General features: G+C 44.7%; 1 protein-coding gene across 1 annotated transcript in view; it reads right to left on the bottom strand.

Annotated features, from left to right (window-relative positions):
* SCIN (scinderin) overlaps positions 1 to 11,841 on the bottom strand; it is a 267,773-nt gene extending 255,932 nt beyond the window's left edge. Inside the window, exon 1 of the mRNA XM_085630790.1 lies at positions 11,401 to 11,841. Coding sequence (XP_085486916.1) covers positions 11,401 to 11,593 — 193 coding nt within the window. The 5' untranslated portion in view covers positions 11,594 to 11,841. The remainder of the gene's footprint in view (positions 1 to 11,400) is intronic.
* Between the last annotated feature and the right edge of the window lie 16,127 nt (positions 11,842 to 27,968).

Genomic DNA, 27,968 nt, shown 5'->3' with positions numbered 1-27,968 from the left:
CTACACATAAAACCAGGATAATAAAGAGTAACACTAAATAATGAAATGAAACTCGTTTTCTATTCATGTTGTCCCTACCCTCTGCTTCCACAGCTATGCCTTAGGGTGGTGATGTTTATACCACCAGAAAGAACCCTCACCAAACGATGCTAAATTCTGTGCCTACTTTCAGGTCTGCTCCCTCTTTCAAAAAGCTTTAATGAAAAAAACAGCTATTAACGCTGAGCGTTATCAAGCGCGTCTGGATAAGTGTGGACTTACTTTGACTTTTACGGATCAATTGGTATATTCACTCACTACTTTGAGTGCTTGATGACTTATTCTTATCAACATGGATAACAACGAATTCTGTGTTGGAGTGCACTAGAATTGATTACATCTTCATATAGCCTTTGTGCTATATTTTATTGAGCCAATCTTGACCTGGACGTCGTCATTTCCAGTTAACATTTGACCTTTCTATTATTAGCCTTGAGAAAGTCACAGTACGTATTAGTACGGCCGAAACACGTGTTGGCGGTTGCGACTTTTGCAAATTTGGATACAAGTTCGATGAACTATTAAAAAGAATACGTTTTTTGAAGATTTGAAGTCTATGTGAATCACTTTATGAAAATTTGGAACACTTTGGAACTGTTGAAGGACATTGAGTAAATTACTGGTCTTACTATTGGCTTCATAACAAGAGTTTGATATACAACTATTTATAACTTCAGGATGGGTGTGCGTTAATAGCTGGTTTTTTCATTAATGATTCTGGATAAGTTGTCTTCTCAACTTACCAACGGCACTCCTGGGTAGTGAGAGCCTACAGCTTCCTCAGCACCCCGCTACTTATAGCAAATATATACCTAATACGCCACTGACTGACCTCTAATTACATCATTGTTGCTCTTGATGTGCGTTTTTTTCCAAATGTTTTAGAACACTACAACCCTCTTCCAAAAAGCTAGCCGCCAGCATCTGATGTGTAATTATATGAATATCTGTCCTGGGGTAAACAAGATTGCCCCCATCCTGCCTAAACAAATATGCACATTGTGCTGTGAACTCTAGGACACAGAATCACGCCATGCCTGGTTCCCTACAAACATCTTCTGCCTCCCTGCTACATGCTGTGACTTCCTTGCCTCTGTCAAACTTCATTGGGCAGGACACAGGCCCAAAGAGTCTGTGCTATGTTCTTATTCCCTTTTATCTCTCCCACATCTGTTTAAATCACTTTATTAAGGACAAACATGTGCCTTGTACCCCTCCCCCATGTACCCTCGCCCCAGATGTGTAATAAATGAGATGGTTGGCACGATTCTGGCCCTTCAGGCCGTGCAGAATTGTTTATAGCCGTGTCCATCGCATCACCCATGGCCAAGCAAACAATTTCTACTTATTCAAAGCTGTCACTGACCATGTGATGAGCGATGTAATATGTAAGGTCATAAGCAGTGCATTGTGGGGGCGCCGGTTATAGTTAGCTTAGCTAACCATAACTGCTAAATTTCTCTGGTTTTGTACGATTGAAATATCACCTTAACCATGACGTTCCTTTAACCTTTGTTTTTTTCAGTGAATTTCGGAGGTTTTTTTAAATTCTATATCCTAACTATAACGTCCCAATAACATTTGTTTTTTTCAGTGAATTTCAAAGGCTTTTTAAATTCTTTTTCCCAACTATAACATCCCTGTAACCTTTATTTTTTTAAGTGAATTTCTAAGGTTTTTTAAATGCTAATTCCTAACTAGAACTTGCCTGCAATCTTTGTTTTTTCAGTGATTTTCCATAGTTTTGTAAGTAGTAATCGTGTTTGCAGAGTGGTAAAGAAACGGGGCTGAGCCTCGAACCAGCTCTCAGGAATTCCGCTGTGTACGACTTACAGGAGGTACCAGAAGGGCTTTTTGGCCCCCAAGGTCCCTCAGGAGTAGAGTGGACTTCATCCCCCAATCAGTACTGCGCCACAAGCTGCATTTGCAGAGTAGTAGAGAAAGGGGGCATGTCCTCCAAACACTTCTTACTAATCCCACTGTGTGGGACTTACTGGAGGTACCAGGAGGGGTAGTTGTCCCCCAAGGACTTCCTTGGGGCCCAACTACCCCTCCTGATATCTCCAGTAAGTACCACACAGCAGGAATGCTGAGACATTGTAGGAGGCCTGTCCCCCTTTCTCCACCACGCTGCAAACACGCCGCATGGTGCACTACTAGTAGGTATATGAAGTCCCCTTGGCTATTGAGGGTCCTTGGGTCCAACTACCCCTCCTGTTGCCTCCAGCATGTACCACACAGTGGTTTGCTGAGAGGTTTTTGGTGGCCACACCCCCTTTCTCCACCACTCTGCAAACACGCCTCCTGGCACACGACTGATTAGGGGATGAAGGCCCCTTGGCTCTTGAGTGTCCTTGGGGGACAAGTACTCCACCAGTAACTTCCGGCAAGCCCCACAAAATGGGTTTGCTGAGATGTTTCTGGTGGCCACTCCCTCCACCCCCTTCACTGTGCAAACGCGCCTCCTGCCGCAATACTATTTGGGGGATAAAGTCCCCTTGACTGCTGAGGGTCCTTAGGGGCCAAGAAGACCTCCTGTTACCTCCAGTAAGGCCCACACAGCTTGATTGATGAGAGGTGGTCAGGGACCACGCCCCCTTTCTTCACCACTCTGCAAACATGCCTTTGGGTGCACTGATGCTTGGGGGAAGAAGTTCACTTTAATCTTGAGGCCCTCAGGAGGCAAGGAGACCTCATCCCCCCATCAGCAGTGCTCTGAGAGGCACGTTTGCAGAGTGGTGGAGCAAGGGGCGTGGCCTCTGACCACCTATCAGAGATCCCACTTTTGGGGCTTACTGGAGGTAACAGGAGGTCTTCTTGGCCCCTAAGAACCCTCAGCAGTCAAGGGGATGTTATCCCCGAAGCAGGAGCATGCCAGGTTGTGCATTTGTAGAGCAGTGTAGAAAGGGGGTGGGACGTCCCACGAGTTGTGGCTTTTTTGGGACCCCATTCCCCGGGGCCTGATCCTTACCAAAAGATGTTTTTTGTTTTTAAACATGAGGGGGGCTGAGCGCCCGCCATACAATTTCGGCCCCGGGGACCCAATCTCCCGGGACCCGGCAAGTATTTTGTTTATTTTTTTTTCAAAGGGAGGGGGGCACGCGCCCCACCCCACCCCCCCAGGCATATTTCGGCCCTGGGGACCCCATCCCCCAGGGCCAGGCCTTCATATTTTTTTTTTAAAGGAAAGGGGGGGCCAGCGCAAACCCACCTCCCTGGGTCAATAGTGCCCCGGGGACCCCATCCTCTGGGGCATGGCCAGGTCGTAGGGGACTGTAGGGCGAGCCTCAAGCATTTTTAATGCTCTCGCTTCCATGGAGCGGACCAGAGTTTGCATTGGCATGGCAGGAGCTATGCTCCCTCCATGCCATAGCAAACTGCAATGGCCTGGGGGTGGGCACCCCGGGAAATTGCTGGAGCAGTCTCGGGGGGTTGTTGGTCCCTGGGGCAGTGGAAGGGCCGAGCGGGCCCCCCACATTTCTAAATAAAATTGCCCTGGGGAGGTGGCAGTCCCCGGGGCAGCCGGAGAGGCCATAGGGCCTCACCTTAATTTAAAAAAAATAAATAAAGTGTGCCCTGGGGAGGTGGCACATAGGGACTGCCCTGCATTTAAAAAAAGGTACAGTGTGCCCTGATGCGATAGTGGTCCCCAGGGCTGTGGGGGGCTGAGCGGGCTACCCCGTATTTTTATTGCTACAGCCTCAGGGGGGTCCCCAGGGCTTCCTATAATGCCAAGAGGGGGTGCCCAATAAGCCCACCTCTTTCATGACCCCAGGATTTGGCCCGCCCGGGAGATTAAAAAAAAAGTTGTGCGAGAGACCGCACATCTTTTTTTTATGAATTTTGCCGCAAATTCACAGATCCCCTGCATATCCATGGCAAAATAAAAAGATAATCCTTTTGAAATGTAGTGGGGTCCCCCTGGGGCCCCCCCATCATATCCTGGGTCAGGATACTCCTAACTTGCCCACTTTTTTTTTCTTTTTTCCTTTTTTTTCTGGGACTCGGCTTCAAGCTGAGTCCCAAGATGGCTGTCAACACTTCCTGGTTGAAGTGTTGCCAGCCAATCAGAGCAGTGCATTTCCCTGCACGAGCACGTCTTTCTTCAAGAAGGCTTCGCGGCCAGAGATATCACTATATTTTAAACTTACATTTCGCAAAAACTGCTGAACAGATTTACGACGAATAAGCAAAAGGCACGTCCTTGCACCAACATCTGCCTTCCTGCCAAATTTGGTGTAAGTCTGGTCAGCGGTTCAGGCTGTTGAGGTGGCTAAAGGTTCCTTTGTGAATTAACATTACAAACGCAACCTTATTTTGGGCCCCAAATTCTCAGTCCCCACTTCACGTATCACCCCTAACCCCCCCCAATCTGAGGTGGAGGCAAGTACGTCAGTGTGGTGGAGTTCTTACTTCGACCATGCCAAGGGTCCTCCAAATGTAGAGTTGTCTGCCAGCCCTGCAGACAACTCTGAACATCGTCAGGAACCCCTGGCACTGTGATTCCAGTCAATGAATTAACAGTTTGATGGATGGTACTGTCAAAATCTTTGTACCCTCCCTCAGCTTTTCAACATGTTTTCTTTTTTTCAAAAACAAAATCCCAAAGCAGGATCTTGTTTTTGAAAAATAAAAATCTAATGACCCCCCATACAATGTGAGTTTTCTGCAGTAGGGACCATGCAATTCTTTTGACTGTCCTTTAATGCGCTATTTTTGCATGGTGGTGAGGAAGAGTAAAAACTGGCCATTCGACCACCTCCTCTAAATAGACTGCCATATTATGGGCAAACAAAATAATTACGGAGGAATCACTATTTAAGGTCCATCCTCCGCGATGGATTGAGGTCTCTGATGTGGTTGAAAGTGAAAGGGCCTGTTAAGTTTGGCAGAAATGTATCACTCCACACAGCTGAATGCAGGAGCCAAGAATATATCTCGGTATTGAGCATCTGCATAATGCTTCTTTCATTGAGGGCTTGACCTCTCATTGTTGACATTCACCGGTCACACCTCCCACAGCACACAGAGTCCCTTAATAAATTAAAAGACCGGGTGCTGCATTATCTGGTCACACATTGCAAAGAACAGTGAATAATGGGTTTTCATTCATTCAAACGAGCTTTATTCGGTTGTGCAAAAAAACAACCATAAAAGCACAATATATTGACAGTTAACAAAGTTAAAAAATTTCGAGAAGATAAAAACCATCCTAAAAATGTCATACAGCTAGCAAGTTCGTTTAAGCACAGTACAATTTACTCAATCTACCCCCAGGGAAAAAACATTTCTTAAAATATAGGTTCTGTCAGCAGAAGTTCAAAATGAAATATATAAAAATGCTGAATGCAATCACGACAAAGTGAAAGTAAGCTTAAAAACTACAATTAACAAATATTTTAAAAAGGAAAATAGGTGCAGCAATTTTAGAACAAAAAACAGGCGCTAAAGGCATTCGCACAGTTCCCAAAAACTTGTAAGAAGGAAAAAACAACCCGTATTTAGTCGAGGTTCTGCCTATGCCTGACAGTTAGTTTCAAAAATAAGGCTATAGATTTAGCAAAAGGTTCTGCATCTAGATGTTGGAGAGCAAGAAATGCAGGACGGCACCTACGGAGACCCCAAATTTTTTAAATCGGAATAAGCCATTGTTTCCTCAAATCCTGATAGAATTTGCAGAACAGCGTTATATGAATTGTGGTTTGAGGGGATGACTCATCGCAGGCGCAAAATTGCAAAGGTTTTTCCCAGGTGTTAATTTTGCGGAAGGTAACCAGATGATGAAAAATATTAAATCTAAATCTGGTTAGAAAAAATCTCTCATAACCCGAGAAATTAAAAGTTAAGTAAGGCTGAATTGTCAAGGTTGTTTGGATCAGTAGTGAGTGTTGTACAGTGGGTTTGGAAGCTTCACCAGACATTCTCAGAGACTCTAAATGAGCCAAACATACATTTTTAAGCTGTTTTCTTGGTATTACAGTGATTAAAGTGGGGGAGTAAAAATATTGTAGCATGCCAAGGTCGCTGAGGAATTTCTTAATATAAGAAATCCATCCGATCTTATGTGCATTATCTAAGGAAAGGCAGTCCTCAATGAAGCCTTGAGAAAAGATGGTCTCATTTGATGACCAAATGCGATGCCATAGGAGAAGGGGTTGAATCCTAATCAGGTCTGTAAGATAGGGCAGACCTGCTTCCAGATGACAAGCATAGGTCGACGTGGCCCGCGGGACAGCCAATAAGAATCTTAAAAAAGTATTTTCTGCCTTTTGCACCTCCGTGACCTTGGCAAATCCCCACACACCAGCCCCATAAATTACACTACTAATACATTTTGCCCTATAGATTTCTAAGAGTTCTACCGTAGGTCGTTTACCTAATTTATTTGCGAAATTAGCCAAAGCAGCTGTAGTTCTCATAAAAGTGAGTTTTCTTGATTCAATAGCATGTTTCCAAGAGCTTTTATGGTCAAATACAATGCCCAGATACGGATATGTGGTAGTGCTCTCTAATTTTTGGTTCTCAATGAAAATGGTTTTTATGTTCTTGTTCCTTAACCCGGCAGACATTACAAAGGTTTTTTTGATGTTAATCTTCAGGTCAAGGTTAGCCATAAAGGTATAATATTTCACGGGAGCACGCTGTAATTCCATGGGGGTACGCGCTAGAATTACCGCGTCGTCCGCATAGAGTAGAGCCAGGATTGGCCGATTATTTATGGTGGGGAGGTCCTGGGATCCCGTTAACATGGCTTTTTCCAAGCCATTGGTGTAAAGATTAAATAAAAACGGGGCCAGGACACACCCCTGTCTTACCCCCCAGTCCACTCTGAAGGACTTTGTTACCTCTCCCCCCATGCCGTATCTAACTCTGGCTGTGGCATCTGAATATAATTCACGTAGTAGGGTTATGAGGGGCTTCTCTATTCCCATCTCCGCTAGAATTGACCACAGCTTTGAATGGGTAACGCAATCAAATGCTGCTGAAAGGTCAACATATGCCATATATAAGGCCCCCCCTTTTGCATCCACATATTTGCGTATTAATAAAGATAAATTGAGGGCTTGCTCTGTAGTACCCAAGCCCTCTCGGAACCCAAATGGAAGGTCAGACAAAACTTTGTTATCGGATACCCATTGCTGAAGGCGTCCCAGAATAACGCGGCCAAATAGTTTCCCCAAAGGATCCAGCAAGGAAATGGGCCGGTAACAAGATGGCAATTGAAGGTCCCCTTTTTTAAATATGGGCACAAGAATTGATTTGGACCAAGAATCAACAGGGCCCAGATCACAAGATGCTTGGAGAAACCTAGTTAAAATTGGCAACCATAAATCCGTGGTAAATTTAAAAAGGTCAATTGGGACCCCATCGGGGCCCGGCGCTTTACCATTTATACTGGCCATTAGGGCGGTCCCCACCTCCTCGTAAGATATAATTATAGGCAAAGGGAAAGTTGAAGTACTTGACCCCAGTAAGGTTAAATCTATTGCATTTGAGGAAAGGCTGAATATGTGCTCAAAATAATCAACCCTTAAATGTTCATCAATTGCAACATCAATACTAGAGTTAGCCGATGTATCTGTTAAAAATGGGGACTTCACAACCTTCCAAAAAGCAGCGCTATCCTTAAAAGTGCAGGATTTATGCAGTTGGTCCCATAAATCTTTTTTTAGGTTATTGTTCCTGTGTTTTAAAGTCTGTCTATAATTTTTCCTGGCGGTAGCAATTTCCTTTGTGATTCTAACCTTTTTATGGAGGGCAGCTTTAAGATTTTGATGTGCTTTCGAGCAGGCGGTGTCAAACCATCTTCTAGCTTTATTTTTACTATCTTTGAATAATGGGCTTTAATTAAATACCTTTCATGTATCCTGACACCAAAGGGTCAACATTTATAAATAGGGATTTACACACCTTACCCCAGGAACATGTCCAGCATGGCAGTGTGGTCTCCAGACATCAGATCAGGCAATGCTCCTGGGCACTCTGCCAGGCCTTATGGCATAATGATAAAGTTCCTTTAGAGCTCCCTCTACAACCCAGGGCTTCTGGGCACATTTTTTTTTAAAGAATAAGCTTTCCAGCACACCACTTTTTCCACATTTGATACAAACGTATTGTGGTGAACATTATCCGCCATCACCTGCCAACAATGATAATATGGGAATATTTAATTAAATTGGACACGTTTGTGAATCACTGGAGTTACCAGCAGCAGTTATCTTTACCTGATGCAATAGAACTTAATGCAAATCTTAAATATGTGACATTTTGTCACCGATTGTTCCAATTGCCGGCAGAGGACACACCTGGTCCATATACCTAGATTGGGATGCAGTATGCGGAACACTTTCGGGAAATGCTCCATGTTTCTCTGTCACCTGAGCTATAAGTGGGACAGGTTCATCGAATTTGAGCTTTGAAGCGGGTCCCTACAGGTCTCTAGATTCAGGTCCTTAACTAAACTGGCAGAGCATGTTGATTTCCCAAAATCGAGTGGAAAAACCCTTAGGATATTCATGTCAACGGTGGAATCCCTGTTTACATTTCACATGTGTCACTACACCTTGCACTCCCTAAGAGTATTGGCTTATTTTAACATGCTGTTTATGTATTTTTTATGCGACACGTCACTCAGCGAGTTCAGGTTGTGTGAGAGTGTTTATGACAGCACACAATTGAGAGCTCTCAAGTTGAGGCAGAAGGCTATGTGAGTTTCTCATTGTGCCTGTCAGTGGGTCATACATGTGTGCAGACTGGATGCACTTTCAATCCTTGGCCTCTCTGCAGAGTATGCAGAGAGATGGTTGCATGTGTGCCAACAATAATTATAGGAAAATGTGACATATACAGGTGGAGGATTTCAGAAAGAAGGGGTGAGGAATGGGGTGAACATGTATAACAAAATGAGAGACTGCAGAACAAAGCTGTGTGTAAGGGAGATGTGAGTGTCTGAGACACTCAGAAGGATACTTACTACCCATTCTACAGACCTTAATAATGTTTAATACACAGTCTCTTATTTTCAGAAAGAAAACTTCCTGAGTACAATTATTAACAACAAAAGTATGGTTATTCATGTATCTGATACAGCTGACTAGCGCTGACAAACCCCTTAGGTGTTCCTTATTTTAGGTGCGTGCATTTGTTTTTGTGCGACGTCTGGAAGCAATAACATAACATTCACATACGGCAGCCAAATACTGATCAGGTGGCACTGAGTGAAGTACGTGATATTATTACACAGGGTTTAAGCCATGCTATTACACCGCGTCTCTTGGACAGGATTCCCAGTTCCTCCTTTGGCCACACCCCTTTTAAAGCCACTCCCCTTACTCACAAACACACACACGCCTTTTTCATCCCACTTACGGCACTACCTATCGCCTTAGAGTGAAGCAGGAAAGCATGAATGGAGTGCTCCAAGTTTGCCCGAGTCAGGCGACCGTGGCTCTCTGGGGTGTGTTTAAATGCCTCACTCTCGTCTCCCCAGCATGTGATCTCCCCGGGCCTGTGTGATCACAGACACATACTTGTGTTCTGCACAGAGCAGGTTCTACCTGCCGGAGTGAGAGCCGCGTGCCACGCAGGGCGTGTCCTCACATCTCTCTGACACTGACAGCTCTTCCCGACACTGCTGCCCGCAGCCTCCGCCTTGGCCTGAAGACGGAGGCTGGATGCGGGCCGGGTGGAGGCCGCTGAGTGACATGTTAATGTCTGCTGAAACATGGATTTATGTTAATGCTGGGGCTTTAAACAAGGCATTACTATATTCAATCTGAAGAAATCAACCTGGGAGAGACCACGTTTCCCCGTTTGATATGCCTCCGCCCTGGGAGGGGAGAGAAACTGTCTGTGACAACAGAGAGCGGCAAACAACGGTGGTGTGTGTGTGTGTTGGGGGGAGAGAGGGCAGGGTGGATGAAGTGCAGCCGTCCCTGCAGAGTCCAACACCAGAAGTGACAGCTACGCCGCACCCGTTGATCAACAAAGTGTGACTTGGTGAGTGTGATCTCACACACAGCCAGGCTTGATGCGAGGTGTGATCCTGGGCCGTAAGCTCTTTGCACCACACCGTTTAGACTCGGGACTTTAGACCCTCTGCGTTTTATGACTACTGTTTCTTAGCACCCGCCGCACCCTCGGCAGTAGTGCTCTCAGAGATAGACAGCAAAGTGACACATGTTCGATTGTTGTTGTTAATAATGCACGCAAGGGGACGTCGGTCTGTCAGGAAGCTGTTTAAAGGTGCAACACATGCGAGAACACGCCATGTACAAGTTGAGTAAACATTAAATGCACAGATCACGACGCACTCTCTTTCACTCTCTCTCTCTCTCTCTCTCTCAGCAACCCAAACGAGTATGCAACTCCTGCATAGCATTCAAGTTGTAGTACAATGTGTTGTAAAGTGGTTGGAAAAGGAATCCTATCAAAAGAAGAGGGGTACCGGGGTACCCCCATCTCCAAGTAAAGCCAGACCCCAGACTCTCAGCCAAAGTTTAGTTCCCCGAAAAGCGTTGTTGCTCAGAAAAGCGCTATCGTTAGGAGAAGTGTGGCTCAATGATTAGAGCGGCAGACCCTGATGCAGAGGTCTAGCCCGGACCAGGGTTCAATTCCCTGCCTCGGTGGGTCTTGGGCTCAAAAATTCCACAGCCCTGATAATTCTCGCCTCGGTGCCATTCCAATCATGGAGTCCCACTCTGCAACTCTGGGCACACAACGGCCCCCACAACCATAAGGATGCCTGGCCTCCACCTTGGGGGTGCCCAGGAGTGGACGCCTCACAGGGAAAGCCAGGATGGGTTCCACAGCGGTATTCGTACAAGCGCCTTGAGACCCTTGCGGGATACATGTATCAATTTACATTTTTTACATTTTAAATACGTGCCCCCAGAAAAAAATGATGCGCGGTGGCTTGCCTTCAAATTTCTCACCAGCAACCGCACGAGATGAAACGGGTCGGGTACCCTTTAATGATTCCTCCCTCGTGGCTGCATGAAAGAAGTAGGGACTAAATTAAAATGAAACTGGCTGCATCAAAGAAGCCAGATGTTTTCAGAAGAATGAAACAATGCATCAGAGCTGCAAAAGGACCCCTGCACGTTAGCAATCCTGTCAGCCAGCCTTGCATTGCTGCATTTTGAACTGCAGTGGTGCACCAGCTCATCTGGCGCGTTCGAGTTTTTTAATGATGCTGAGCAGGCTCGCGCGCTTCCATTTCCAGCCACAACCGGTGCTTCTCTGTGGCCTCTGCGTGTCCTGCTCTCTGCGAAGTCACTTTCCGAATCTTAGCTGAAGTTTCCCAAAGTGAGTCTGCCTCCTTTCTTCACTGCTCAACATAAAAGCACGTCTGGTACTCACCCAGCCAGTAGTGCAGGTCGTACGAGGTCGAGTTTTGCCTGATGACCGTGTGCAGCACCAGGTATGCGTCCCCCACGTAGAAAGCGCCGTGAAGACTCCCCGGCACTGGGACCAGGTCCATTTTCTCGATCCTCCAGATCTGCAGCCCGGCTTTCTTGCCAGCTGAGGCGAACTCTTTGTGGTCGAGCACCATGTTTCCAAAAGCCTCCTTAAATCTCGGACAGAGGGCGGGGGGCCGCTTAGCTCCTTTCACCTCGCAGCAAGAACTGAACTGCAGAAATGCCCGAATCTGCAAGAACTGCCCAGCTTTATACTGCAGCCGCCTGGGATGGAAGTAATGCCGAGAAGGCGTGTCCCGAATCTACACACACACACACACACATCAGCCAGCAAAGTACACAGACGGGGAGCGCGCACACCCACTTGTGGTAAATCACACATGACTGCATCCTTTCACCCCCGCGCTCAGCAGCTCAGAGCGGACCTGCAGCAGGGTACTTCATTTTATTTAGTACTTTATTTATTTAATGCAGTTTTATATAGCGCAGACTTTACCCAGAGGTGCCAGAGCGCTTTACAAGAGAACCAAGTAAGTTACATAAGGAGAATTACACACTAACAAGTTACAAATACAATCAAGATCATTAAGAAGGTAAAGATAAATAAATAAGAGGTGCAAGAATTAGTTAATTCAGGTAAAGAAGACCTATTTACAGCGTTGCGTTCAAAAGAATGGCAAGCAGCCTCGAGGGACGCAAGGGAGAGTCGAATGAAGACTGGAAGTCTCTCATGAAGAGAAGAGGTTTAAGATCTGTTTTGACGGTCCGGACAGAGGCTGTGGCTCAGAGGGTTTGAGGAAGTGAGTTACATAGCCGCATTGCCTGAGAAGGATTGAGCCATATATCTTTCCCTTTTGAAAGTAGGGGGCTCAGCAGTAGTTTTTCAGCATTGCGCGAAGGTCTAGAGACACGGGAGATTTTGAGTTTATTAGCCAGATAGAGAGGGGTGGAATTGTGCAAGGCTTTGTGGGTGATACAGGCGGTCTTGTAAATTGACCTGGCTTCAATGGGAAGCCAGCGAAGAGAAGACAGTATGGGAGTGATGCGATCATACCTGTTGGCCCCATATGCTAAATGTGTCACTGAATGGAGGACAGATTTAAGAGGGGAAAGGTGGTTTTGGGGAGTCCAGCAAGGAGAGAGTTGCAGTAGTCCAACCTGGAGAGAACCGGTGATTGTACCAAGGTTTTTAGGTCTTGCACAGGAAAGAAACGCCTAACCCTCCAGAGAAGGCACAGTTGGTAACGTGCCTTCTTGGCAATGGTATTGCTATGGGAGTGTAGGTTGAGCCTTTTGTCAAGTATGACACCTAGGGATTTAGCGCTGTTGACAACAATAGGTTTGTTGCTAAGTAAGTTCAGATTGTCCATCCATGATTGAACAGAAGGAGGAGAAAGTGACGTAGAGAGAAGAAGGAATTCCGTTTTGTAAGGATTCAGAGTAAGTTGATGAGTTGATATCCAAATTTGGCGGGAGTTGAGAGTGGTGTTGAGGATTGAGATGTTGTGTGCGGAAGACACCTTAAGGTAGACTTGGGTGTCATCTGCCTTAAGGTGATAGTGAATCCTAGCTTTTTTAAGGATATTTCCCAATGGTTCCATGTAAAGATTGAAAAAAGTGGGTGCGAGGATAGAACCTCGAGGGACGCCTTATCCTACAGTCATTGAAGTAGAGAGAGCGTTCCCTATTTTGGTCATTTGAGATCTATCTGAAAGGAATGAATCAAACCATTTGAGCACTGTGCCTTCAAACCCCATTACTTGTTTTAAAATGTGCAGAAGAGTGTTGTGGTGGATAGTGTCAAAGGCTGTGGATAGGTCAAGAAGAATCAAGAGACAAGACACATCAGACTCAAGTATACGTAGGGCCTCGTCAAACACTTGAAGCAGGACTGATTCAGTGCTACAGCCTTGCACGAAACCAGATTGGAATTTATTTCAAGGAGGTTGTTATTCTTGATGTGATGGCGCTACATAGCTTTATGTGATTTTCTCTAGAAAAAGGAAGCTGCTGATAGGACGGAAGTTGATAAGGTCATTCACATCAGCAGAGAGTTTCTTAGGAAGTGGAGTAACCTGTCCTGTTTTAAGGGCAACAGGAAGGGAGCCTTGGTTGAGGAAGAGGTTTATCAGGTTGGTCCAGTAAGAAAGAGTGTGGGTGAAGAAGTCACTGGCGCTGTTACTAGGGATGGGGTCAAAAAGAATGATTAGAGGGTTTTGTTTCTAGAATGCTTTTGAGGAGGGCATCCTCAATGATGACATAAAAGTGCTACCATGCGACTAATGATTTGCGGTCCTCAATAGGGGTAGGGTGAATGACCTGATCCACAAGCGATTTCACTTTCTCATCAACGAATAGAGCGAATTCTGCTTCTTTCCTGGGACGGTCGTCAAATTTGAGGGTTGAGGGAGAGATATTGGTGCTTTTGATGAGGTCGAATAGCTTTTTAGGTCTGTTTTTGGCTGCGCCGATGAGGGTTCTGAAGTGCAACGCTTTTTCACGGAAGATGTGGTTGTGTATCTCGAGATTGCTAAATATAGATTCGAGAGATTAGTGGTGGAGGGAGATTGTCTCCATTATTTCTCCAGATACCTCAAATTCTTCCTTTCTTCATAGAGGGATTTATTGAACCATGGTGCAGAAGGAGTAGGTCTTTTCTTTTTGCTTTGTAGTGAGAGCAACCTTATCAATTTCGATTGAAAGACAGTAAAAACATTGACAGATGAGATCGTTGACATCAGAGTTGGGGTCTACGATTGGAAGTGAGTTGCACAGAATGACAAGATCGATGTTTTTGGTGTTCCGAAACTAGGAAGTAGTCCGTTTAGGTTGTCATGGGTTTTAGAGTGGGATAGGTGCAGAGAGAAAGGGTTGAGAAAGTGATCAGACCAGTCTACTGGTATAGGGTCAACAGTAGTTAGCATATCTGCTTCGGATATGACAAGGTCAAGAATAGAGCCCTTAGAGTGTGTCGGTTTCATGCTGTGTTGGATAAGATCATTTCCAAGGAGACAAGTGGCCAGTCTGTTGGCAGCTGAGTCTTCCGGAGAGCCCCAATGCAGATTAAAATCTTCAAGAAAAAACGGTCTGTCGTTTTGAGAATATTGGTTGCTGGCAAAGTCGGTGAATTCTTCTGTGAAGGTGGAACAGTTACCAGGCGGATAATGAGTGGCATGAAACCTGAAGGGGGAACAGTGTTGTGCGTGGAGCTCCAGAGAGAGGCATTTGAATGTATTGAAGAAAGTGTTGGGAAGAGCCTTGGGTTGAAGGGGGTGTTTCTGAAGGTAACTGTCACACCTCCCCCAACTTTATCTGCTCTATCATTTCTGATTATGGAATAGTCAGAGCGGAGCAGAAGATCAAAAGAAGTATGAGAGGTGTAATTGAACCAGGTCTCAGTGAGGAGAAGTATATCAAGAGTGTGAAGATCGATTGAGTCTGAGATTTCCAACTTGTGTTGGTTTGCAGATCAGCAGTTGTGAAGAATAACAGCGCAACTCTGAAATGACTGTTTTGGTGAAGGGGGTGTTAGGGCTTTTAGGGGTGATAGGGATACAGTTCCTGACTGATGGTGTCTGGGTAGAACACGCCTGATGTTTAGTTTGGGCAAAGGACATGGCCTGAATAGTGCACAGATTAGAATTATCTGGAGAGGAGGGAGTGAGGGGTCTGGCGTTAGAGGTCTTGTAGCTAGCCAATAAATTGTAAATGTCTGTAGGGGACAGATTGTGTATGGATTTTTTAAGGCGTGGGAGGAGGGTGCTCCGCTGGAGTTTGGGGAAGCGAGTGTTCGCCAGGGGGATTGGGTTGCTGGGTAAAGTGGAGATTTTAGCATTTAGGAGTGAGATGGTAGCTTCAAGCTGGGAAATAGAGGGGATGAGGTAACCTACTTCATTTTCTAAGGAGAGTAGGGCTGAGCACGAAGTGTTCAGTGGCTCGAAAGGTTCAGGAGGGGGATCACCTTGAGAGGGAGAGGAAGGAGACAGGGCGGGAGTGTTGCGGTGTGGGAGTGCAAAGTGTAATGTTGCTTGGTAGGGATTAGCAGTGAAAACACATAGCTGCTCAACTATGTAAGTTACTACAGTTGAGTTCAGAGATCAGAATGCCTGCTGCCAGCAGCCAGTATAAAAGGCAGCTTAACCTATTAAAATGGGAGCTGGTTATTCCTTTTAATATATTTTTCTAAAAAGAAAAGGTGAACAGCAATGAAGATATATTCATGCAAAGGTGTCTATTTTTTTCCACACTGTAGGTCATTGCAAGAAAGTTCGAATCTCTACAAGTTTCTACACAATCTGATCCACAGTCTTTTTAACCTGACTTGCATTAAACTGAATCTATTATATTTTTGATAAAAATTAGTATGTGTATTTGGTGTGCTTAATTTGGCATTACAGATTCTGCTTTCATACTTCTTATCTGTAATGAACATGAAAGACCAAGACACCAAGGCACAAACATGTTGTGCTGCATTTGTGTCACAAAAGTGACGCAAACCTGTGCAATTTGTTTTTTTAATTTACTTTCCAGCGCAAAGCTTTAGTTCCCTCAACGAAACGCATAGAAGCCCTTAGTTTTGCATTACTCTGCAAAGAGGACTGTTGCATGGGTTGCAGGCATTAAAAAGGAGACATTCTTATATTTCTCCCCAACTGTTCCCACTTGGCATGTGTGTTGCACTGCAAAGGGGTTATTACATGGGTTGTATATGTGCGTTCTCATGCAACCACCCATGTTTTTTTTATTGAAAAAGCCTATTTACTTAAAATAGTAGGCAGGGGTTTGTGCCAAGAATAATGCCATTTTGAAACAGGTATTAAAAGTAGGAATGCTTTTATTTCTCAAAACGTTTCCCACTTTGCATGTGTGCTGCACTACACAGCATACATCCGAAGTGGGACACGTTTAAAGTTAGTCTATGCGTAGTATTTTGTACTGAAAAGGTGCCATTCCAGTACAAAACATATGCAAAACTCATGCAGATGCCCTTGCAAAATGATGCACATGTGTGTGCATGGCACTCATCAGCCTGATTGTGCGTTGCCACTAGGAAGAGAGGAGGAGAGTCCCATATTTCAGTAGATATAGTGCTTCACTCCTCTCTCCTTGTCACACCATATGGTGCAGCAAATTTGGTTGCTTTGCTGCATTTTGTAACATCTTTGATTATCTAGGTCCGGGAACTCCTTGGTGATTTGCAATATATTTATAATGTATGGCATGGAAAACATTATCCTTTCATTAAAACTACTTGTGATTTAACAATGCCTCCAATATACATATGATCTTTGGTTGGTAGTTGGTCAGAGCTGTTTTCCATGTCCATTCTGGTGGACATGAACAGTGGGTTCCATCTGGAGTGCATGCAGGTGTGGCGGAGTGTTTCTCACACCCTCCGCAACACTTATGTGCAGCTAAACTCCATGTGACATGTGCCCACTATATCATCATATTTGAATACATTTTTTATAATCATTAATTTTTACAGTTTTTTATCTCGCAAATTCAACCCGTAGGTATTGGAGTGCTTTACAAGAGCACCAGTTGCTTTAGACAATGTCACATTTATTTATTTATTTTAGGCACAGAGAGATTAAGTGATTTGCCCTGAATCACAGGATGTTGAGCCGATGCCGAGACTCGCTGGTTAATTCCTCTAAGATTGGAACCACCGGCTCCTTACCATTGTGCCAGGACAGCACACTGCAGACCCCCACCGCTTCCTATACTGTGACCTCCCATCCATATCAGGAAGATATCCTGCAACTACCGCTGTGATGTTGCCCCCGTGAACCTGCTTTTCCGCGGCCCATTCCTAAAACTATCCTGGCTCCCTGTGGGCTACATGCCTTCATCACTGGACTCTCCCATTGGAACACTCTGGCACTTCTGCGCCTCAGCCAGGGCCACATCAGCTTCCTTGGACATGCTTCTCCCCTTGCTGTGACTCACGGTCCCGTCAAGCTCTATCTACAACTGGGAATTCCTTCCCAGGAGTTATTCTCTGGAACCTCTCAGGCATTCCTTAATCGTTGAGTCCTGATGATGATCCCATAACCTATGTTGGGGATCGAAACATCGTCGACACCCACATCTTGACTCCTGATTGTATTAAGAAAATTAAGAGGAGCATAAGATTTTTTGTGTTATTGTGACTAATTTGGCTGTTTATTCTTACCACTAAGTCAATTTTTTCTTTATGCCTGAGGTAAGGAAATCTACTGATTTCCAGTTACCCTGTCACGTTCAGCTCACTTCATGTTTTTCGAATCAATTGTGTTTTTATCCTTGTTAATAAATTTATAATATCTTTTGCATTGAACGCATCTAGACCCAATACTGATTTCAGCGTTTTGGCTATACTTTCGTATTTACTTTTGAAAGGGACCACTGTTTCTAATAACTCACTACTGCCCTTGGTCCCCCTCGATTATAAGAGTCCCCTTCTTTGTTGTTAATAGAGACTCGCGTCTACAGCACATCCTCTACTATTATACCTCACACTCTTTACCTAACATATCCAATAAAGGTCAAACCCCAAAAGCACCCTTTTAACCATGCACCAAGCAGCTGATACAAATTGCGCCCTTCCATATCTTTGTCGCTGGTATGGAGCAGTATATAAATAATGAAACCAGACTATCTAGAAACATGATTTAGACCTTGCGAGGGACAGGCTCCTTGCTATGTAAAAAAACAATGCAATTCAATACAATCGTTTTCCAAAGTCTAATTTACATTTTATGAATCCTATCATTGTGTCCCAAACTATGATTGTTTTTATGCTTTCATTTATCTTGTTTGTAGGTTTATTTGTATATAATGTAGCCTTGCCTTGCGTTTTTAATTCTAATCTGCAGTTCGTGCATTCCTGAAAGTGATTTACAGCAACACACCTGCATTTTAATTTCCAGATGCAATACCAATATGAACTTCTTACTTTTACTCTAGTCCAGGTTGCATGTGTTATACTTCTGAATTGTATTGTACAGTTCACAGCCACTTATTGGAACACAAATCATCACATTCTGAAATTGGAGTGTTTAAATGATAGAGAAAGTTGGAATCATCACTGTCATACCAAGAATGCTAAGTATGTTTCTTAAGAAATATCTATTCTTAACTGGAGCAAACTTTAGCTTACATTTTGTGTTTCTCCGGAAACAAAAAATGTGTGGATTTTACTAAACATTTCTTTCAAAATCTCCTTTTCACCTGCATACTCCCAGGGACGTTTGGGGAGGGCTGAGCATCAAGAATGGGGTGCCAGGCCCTGCTGGGCCCCCCGTGACTACGGCCCTGACATGTGGACGAGCAGTAAACAAACTTTGCATGAACAGCTGTTATTATCGATTTTGTTGTGTAGCTAGAGCTCCTGCAGCATCTCAAATGCTTCAAAGCACCTTTGGTGGGATAGGGAACAGGGACATCTTAAGGATTTTGGGGGCTCTGGGCCAAACTTATTTTGGGGCCCTGTTCGGAACAGCTTTTAATTTATAAACCATCTTTCATGCCCTCTTTGGCCAAGTCACTGACTGCACAATTTTTACACAGGTAGAGCTAATGCAGGCCACATCTACATTATGCCTACTGGTCAATCAGAGTGTGAAGCAACAGCTCTAGATCAGAATGAGTCCACTGTGTGCTCTCCTATTTTCTCATACTGTTATCCGTGCAAGAGGACAGTGATCCCAACCCAATAAAGTAGCCATGGTGCACTGGCAATTTCCCTTCTAACATCCAGTGTGGCACAAACTCAGTGCATGAGGATATGGGAGAATATCAAAGTCTGACCACCATGTCAAATGGCAGGGAATACAATGTGTGTGTCTGCTGCACATTCTTTGTTTCCCACCCTCCTCATTCATGTTGTTTGACAGCCCCAAATTCCCGTGCTGTTTTAGAACATTGCTCTCCACGTCACACAGCAGCACAGTCGAAAAAATTACAAAAATATGCTGTTACGTGGTCAATGCATCATAGCGCTTTTTTATCTTTTTCATTATTCATTAGGTTGCTGCTGTGCTCTTGTTTACAATGCAAGAATTGTCTCCAGATATAAATATAGTTGTTCATTGGGTTATAACACTTGGACCTCAGTGGTCTCAAAGGGAGGTGTAGCAGTATCTGACACTGTAAGCATCCTCGAAGCCTTCATAAATGTTTGAATATTTATACCAGTACACTTGTGAAGACCTCTTTTCGGATCAGGCTCAAAGTGTGTGATGCTCAAAACTGCTCAAAACACATCTTCAGTTTATGATGCGGCTATAATCCCATACCATCCATTGCCAGATCACGGTCCTGTCACTCAGGTGTGCTAAAGCTGCAAAATCGCACAGTTTAGTGTTCCATTAGTACCTGAAATGGTAATACATTAATTAAGGCAAATAAAGTCACTCTGTAATTATTAGCTTTATTTGTTTATTTTTCCCCAAAACCATAAAAAAGAGCCTTCAGCCACCTGTGTGTTTTTTTATTATATATTTTTATGAAATAATAGGTATTCCCTGTCACCTGCTTAATTCCATCCTACATTTTAAGATCCTTCTTCTTGGATTTTTATTCATCCATTCACACCTCTTTACGTTAACATAGCTATTGCTTTACTGTACCGTTGCTATAATATGGTATAGTGTGCACTTTTTAAAGAACAACTCCACTGCAAACAAAAAAACATAAATAAAAAACATTGCCATTTAAAATACCAGTAGATCCAACTGCAACAAATGCAAGCCCTATTGCATTGCAAATGCTTGTTTACTATGCTAATAGTGAATAATATTATTTACTATTTGTATAATGAAAAAACTGACAGAAACCAGTCAAGTGGTGCTCCAACCAGCATCTATTAGGAAGAGGTGCCCCTGTGTCCCATGCACTGATTTTTCCACCTCTCACTTTGTCACCTTTGATTTTGCCACCACTGATTTGCCCTGCAACCCCTCTGCCAGAGGTCGCAGGGCAAGCCAGTGATCTCAGCTGCGACCCCTGGTGACACTTAAATGATTTCAGTGTATGGCTCTGTGTCCTATTGGCAAGGCCATTCCATGTTTTGAGGAGAATGGTGCATTCTTCTTCTTTGATGAAGCAATTTATATGAATAAGAAGCATTATCCTTACATCTTGTCCTCTACATCATAGCATTCACTCATGAGGCTGTCCTGCCTCCTACAGGCCCTCTACCCAAGCTTGTTTGCACCACACTATAGACTGGTGTATAAAGGCCCTTCCCACTGTAAACACCACCCACACACACCAAAGACTGGTGAATAAAGGCCCTTCCCACGCTAAACAACTCCTGCAATTAAGTAATAGTACAATATATTTTCTTTTTGAGCAGCATGCATACATTTTTTCTGTCTTCTGTTAGGCTTTCCCTAAAGCATGCATGAGCTGTAAGTGAAAGCTATTGTAATACAAAAAAAAATTCAAATGAGCTTAGAGTCCACCCTTCATGTAGTGCTCTAGTTTAGGGTTCTTTGATGGATTCCTCGGGTGTGGACATTCCATAGAATGTTGGCGGGAATGGATTGGGGGTGGAGTTGTGACAGTTGGAAGAAGGTGCCCGCGAGTAGCCGAGGGTGGTTGATCTTAGTATGTTTATTTCTCAATAACCAATGCTTTCCTTATACCACCGTCTCTCTTCTTCATTATACATTACTTACTGATACTTATCATTGGTTGGCTTCCACTACACTCTGGTTTCCTTGATTCTTATTAGCCATGCCTCCTGCTTGATTCTTATTGGCCATGCCTCCTGCTCCCTGTCAGCTGCTCATCTCTTCCTGATTCTTCTCTAGGCTTCTATCTATGCATTGACGCATGAACTGAGCACAGCTTTCCTGTTTGTGGCCAGTGTCCTTCCACTGGCCGTGTGATGCTCCAGGTACTTTGTTTTTAGGTCATACTTTGTAAGATGAAAGACTCAGAGATTCCCTTCCTGGATGTTTTTGCCTATTCTTAAGAGTAGTGGGAGGATGCTAACTCGAGGTATTGGACTTTACTGACCTCTATTGCAAATTATTATATACATATGTTTACATCCTCCTCCTTATTAGATATTGATGTGTTTATTTTTAAAAGGCTTCAGAATTCCAAGTGGTATTGATTTTATGCTTTTATTCTTCATATTTGATCTTGATTCATAAACTTTCATAGTTTTCCAGAGTGCTGCAGGAATTAGTTTTGGACATTCGACAGCCGACACGTGTTTCGCCCTTAAACGGACATTTGGAAAAGGGCTTTCTAAAGGCTTTCACAAACTTAGCAGCAGCACTGAATATGTAACATTTGGTTCGACAGATATATTGTTTCAGACAAATCAAACAAAGGAAATTATCTGTTTCTTACGTGTCACAACGTGTTGCCAGTCAACATCCCTTGTCGGGTTCCTGGTTCAGTGGCTTCGTCTGGTTCCTTTTGTTCAGTTTGCGGTCAAACTAAACTGCTCTGTTCTCATATGTCAGATGGCATTTTATCTGATCATAGTCCTCACAGCTTTGGAGATCCCATTTTCTTTGTGAGCACTTTATACAGTGGGCTACAGTCCTCCTGGGGTACGGTAGGAGTTGGCAAAACTTAGTGAAGGGCAGCCTCGACAGACAGTGCTGTAGTTTCTCCTGATCCCAAACAACTTTTTTAGGTCGCAGCCTACCAGAGGTTGCAGATGTCTGGTTTGCTAAAGATATCTCGGGGACGTTCAAAAAGTTGACCTAGGAACACATTCTGCCTGTGGCTTACCTTTGGCTTTGTGGTTTGTAACTCACATTCTCTGGCTTTCTATTTGCTGGTTTTATTCGCTTTAGGCTGTCCAGCTCAAGTTCGCCCTCCCACTTTGTTTACTGTATTCCTCAACAAACCCTCTTTCTGTAAATAGGCCCTTAAATTTTGTTCTTATCTTGTCACATTTGCTGTGTATTCAAAGACAAAGGCAAAATGTCACGTGAGTCTTCCAGGGAGCTTGGTGTTTATTTTTCTTTCTCTGACTTCAAAGTGAGATGATTTATGTGACAATCATTCTGGCTACTGAGGGTCTGCTTGAGGAAGACTGTTCAAGGTTATTTTTGTCTAGTACACAACAAAATGTAAAATGTCTGTCAATGAATTATGCCGATGATCAAATCAATGCATTGGGTGATGACATTTCCACACATTATCATTTGTGCAATGTATACTTGTATTTGAGTGCAAATGTAATGCTCATTTCAAATGAAGATGTGTTGTCTGTAATGACAATAATCTACCATACCATGCATGCACCACGTTACCCCACTCCACTCTACTGTGCACCACTCAACTACACATCACTGCACTCTACTCTGCACTACTCCGCACTATGTTATGCCACTCCACACTGCATCGCTGCACTCGTGTCTGCACTACTCAACTCTGCGCCTCTCCACTCTACACCACTCCACTCTACTCCATGCTAAAGCCCTCTTTCCCACACTACTCTACTAGGTACCTCTGCACTCTTTGCCACTGCACTCTACACCACTCCACTCTGTACCATTCCACTCTATGCTACCCTACTCTGCAACACTGCACTCTATGCCAATCCCCTCTACGCCACTCTAATCTACTCTGCACTGTTACATTCTACACTGAAACAATCTACTCTTTGACACTGAACCTGGTGCCACCGCACTCAGCACCACTCCCCCATTCTACAACACTCCACACTTCTGCAATCTATGCCAATGCACTCTACACCACTTTTCTCAAAGCCAGTGCACCACTGCTTTCTATGCCACTATACTTTACACCACTGCACTCTGTGCAATTGTACTCTAGCACTGCACTCTAGGCCACTCTGTTCTACGCTGCATCACTGCACTGTATGGCACTCTGTTCTACTCTGCACCACTGTACTCTATGCCACTGTACTTGTACTTTACGCCACTGCTCTCTACACCACTCTACGCAGCACCACTACCCTCTCTGTCACTCTACTCTGCGCCATTGCACTCTCTGACACTCTACTCTGCGTCACTGCAATTTATGCCAATGCACTCCACACCACTCTACTATACACCACTGCACTCTACGACAGACACATACTCTGCAACACTGCACTCTCTGCCATTGAACATTATGCACTCTCTGCCATTAGCATTATGCCACTGAACTCTTTATCCCTCCAATCTACACTACTTCACTCTGAGTCACTCTAATCTAATCTGCACCACTGCACTCTATGACATTCTACTCTATACCACTGCACTCTACTCCACTGTGCTCTACACCACGGCACTCTACACCACAGCACTCTGTGCCACTTTACTCAAAAACAATACAATTTACACCACTGCACTCTATGCCAATCTATTTTGCACCACTGCACTGTATGCCACTACACTCTACTCAACTCTACGCCACTCTACTATATTGCACTCTACACCAATGCACTCTACGCCATGTTCCTCTACCCTCCTGCACATACTCTACTTTGCAGGACTGTACTGTCTGCCACTGAACTCTATGCCACTCTACTCTATGCCACTCTACTCTGACCACTTTACTCTATACCACTGCACTTTACTCTGCACCACTCTACACCACTCTACTATATTCTATGCCAATACACTCTACACCACTCTAATCTGCTGTGTGCCATTGCACTCTATGACACTGCAATCCATGCCTCTTTACTCTTTGCCTCTCTACTCTACTCTGCACCTCTCTACTCTATGCTAGTGCACTCTACCCCACTCTACTAAGCACCACTGAACTCTTTGACACTGTACTCTACATCACTCCCATCTAGGCAACTGCACTCTGCACCAGTCCACTTTATTCTAGTCCACTCAGCAACACCCCACTCTATGTTGCTACTCTATACCGATCCACTCTACCCTGCACCACTCCACTCTACTCTGAAACAGTCTACTCTACAGCACTGTACTCTATGCCACTCTACTTCACTCAGCACCACTTCCTTTGCCACATCAATCAATGCAGCACTTATCTACCCTACACCGTTCTACTCTATGCCACTGCGCTCTATCCTGGACCACTATACTCTAACCTGCACCACTCCTCTCTACACTGAAACTATCTACTCTACTCCACTGCACTCGATGCCACTGCACTCTTTGACAGTCTACTAAACTCTATGCCACTGTACTCTATGCCTCTACAGTCTATGCTGTATCACTGTACTCTAAACCACTGCACTCTATGCCAATGCACTCTACACCACTTTACTCAAAACCAATGCACTTTACGCCACTGTGCCTATGGCAACTACTTTTCACCACTCCACTTTACATCACTATACACTACAACATTTTACTCTACATCACTGCACTCTATGCCACTGCATTCTACTCTGCACCACTGTACTCTACATCACTGCACTCTGCACCACTCTACTCTGCACCACTCTATGACCTTGCACCACTATATGACCCTGTATTCTGCGACCGTGCACTCTGACACTCTGCTCTGCATCACTGCACTCTGACACACCCCTGCATAACTGCACTCTATGCCACTGCACCACTCAACTTCACACCACTTCAGTCTGCGCCACTGCAATCTATCCCTCTGCACTCTACCTTGCACTATTCCACTCCACCCTGCACCACTCCACTCTATGCCACTCCACTCTATGTCACTCTGCTCTACACCTCTGCACTCTACACTGCACCACTCCGCTCAATGCAACTTCAGCCTATGCCACTGTACTCCACACTTCGCCACTCCACTCCATTGCACTCTACGTGACTGCACTCTACTCTTCACTGTTCTACTCTATGCCACTTCACTCTATACTACTCTACACCAATGCACTCTACACCACTTTACCCACAGCACTCTCCGCCAGTCTACTCTGCACCACTGTACTTTGTGCCACTTCACTCTAGGCCACTCTACTCTACTCTACTCTTCTCTACTCTACTCTACTCTACCAAACTGCACCCTACGACACTCCACTCTACAACACTCCATTCCACAATACTTCACTATGGTGCTCTACTCCATTAAACTCTGCTCCACTGGCACTCTACTCCACTCTATGCAACTCCCTCTATGCCACACTATGCCACTGTACTCCACTCTATACTATGACACACTACTCCACTTTACTCCACTCCACTCGAATCCACTCCACTCTATGACAATCTACTCCACTCTACGCCACTCTACTCTACAACACTCTACGCAATACCCTCTATGTCTCTGCTCTACAGCACTCCAAAACATTCAATGCCACTCTACTCTACGACACTCCACTCAACTCTAACACTGTACTCCACTCTATGCCACTCATCTCTACTCCCTTCCACTTTACAATACTCTTCTCCCTCCACAAGACTACACAACACTGTATGCCACCCCATGACACTCCACTTCACTCTTCTCCACACCACTCAGCTCCACGGTATGCCACTCCACGCAACTCTACACCACTCCATAACACACCATTCTACTCCATTTTATGACACTCTACTCCACACCACTTTACCCCACTAACGTTTAGCTATGCTGAACAGTAGCCACTCTGGTGTACAACATTGCTAAAACATATTGGCAAATTTAATAGTTATTGCTTAGGTGAGAATTATTGGCTTTGGCAATGCTTTTCTGTGCTTTTGGCCTTGCACTCTTATACGGTGCATGGCACTGTACAAGCTCCTCCCCCTTTCCTGCCAACTGTTTACCCACCACCACCCTTGCCGCATGTTTTCCCTCACCACCCCACCGTATGTTTTCTCCCTACAACCCTGTCCATTTTCCCCACCCCTGTTCGTTTTAACCCCACCCCATGTCCATTTTGACCCCAGCCCCCCAGCCACCTAGCCCCCCAGCTATCTGTTTTTCCCCCAACCCCCTTATGTCTGTTTTTTTCACCTGGGCCTCACTCATATTTCCTACCCCCCCCTGGCACTGTATTTGCACAAATTGCATAGCAGCATGAGCTGCTGTGCAACATGACTTAAATGAAAAAAAAATCTAAGAAGCAGTCAACATTTGCCACTTCATAGTACTTTAAAAAAAACTTTAAGCCATGTTATACAGCACTTTGCACTAATGTCCAACCTGTCTAAAAAACATTGACAAAACCAATAGATCTCACAGAGTTCGAAACCTCTTGGCTGTGCCAATGCTTGTTGGCTATGGTACCCTTCCATCTTCGATTCGGAGATGGAAGGGTGTCTAAGATGATAAAACTGTCCCGCTTTTCAGATAAGGACTTAGTGCAGCAGATCCTGGTTCACATGAGGGTCAATATTTTTCTGTCTCCTGTTTGAATAGATCAAAATGAGGGTGAAGAAAGGTTTGATCACTATAATATGCCATCAACTTCTGGGTTTCCTTTACACAGATAAATGAAGAATGTGGCAACGAAATACGGAAGAGACCCAGAAAAACTGACTCCAGTTGATGGAGAAAAAAAGAACTGGGTTTGATTGATGCAGTGTCTATTCACTCCATGGTGTCAAATCATGCCGGGAGGGTGTCTATGTTGGCAGAGGATGTGGCATCAAAGGATTCAGTTGCAGTGGTGGCTGGCAACATTAATAAATTGGGTGACACTCACCATAAATGCTGGTGGCCAGCAGGCCCTCTGTCCGGTGCTCCGCACCCCACGCGGATTCTGGGGGTGATGATGAGCAGGAAGAAAAGGGAAGGACTTCCTTCCAAGTGCAGCACAATTCAACCAATCCTGGAGCTGCTCTCATGCTATTTTCTAGGGGTGGGCGGAATTTGCGAAATCCACTTTCGCAAATTATCGCGAAAATGTTTAAAATTATCGCAAACAAGCGGAAATATCGCGAAGATGCGGATTTTTTTTTTCCGCATGTTCGCGGTATTTTCTGCATGGTTGCGGGTCGCCAACTTACCCATGTGGTTGCTCGCGGGCGCGGCCATCTTGTTTTGAGTTGTCTCGCGGTGCATGATCGCGAGAAGAAAGACGTGATCGCGCGACGCATGATGTCACTGCGGGTGCGAACTGTCGCGAGACAGCGCAAATGGCTAAAAACAATCCAACATCTCATGGAGAACGCGACCGGATCAAGAAAACTTGTGGCGAACGCAGGGATTCAGGTAAGGCAATCGCGCGCGCGTGAGAATGTATTATTTTACAGCGCGAGCAAGAAACAAATTATCGCCAAGCTGCGGAAAGCGGAAATTTTGACATTTTCGCGCTCTCCGCGGAACGCGAACATGTCAAATTATCGCAATTTGCGCGAACGGAACGAAATTTTGGCCCAGGCCTACTATTTTCAGCCTGAGACCAGCTCCAGAATTGGTTGGAGCAGCCTAACCCAGCACTCATTGTGAGGCTCGGGACCTGTGCCAGCAATCCCCCGACTGTTTCTTAGCCCTGGAATTGATGGGTCTGAAGCACACATTTCTGATAGGCCAGTTGTAGGTAGCCAGCCAATCTGACATGCTCACTCAGCCCTGTCTTTCAGAGCTGGTGAATACTCCTTGTGTTACAAAATCATTGATGCATGATTTCCAGGGCCCTTCTGAGCAGATACAAAAATGAAC

Source organism: Triturus cristatus, chromosome 10 (assembly GCF_964204655.1).
Source record: "Triturus cristatus chromosome 10, aTriCri1.1, whole genome shotgun sequence".
Taxonomy (NCBI): domain Eukaryota; kingdom Metazoa; phylum Chordata; class Amphibia; order Caudata; family Salamandridae; genus Triturus; species Triturus cristatus.
The sequence above is the reverse complement of the archived record's forward strand: the minus strand, read 5'-3'. Positions and strand labels throughout refer to the sequence as shown.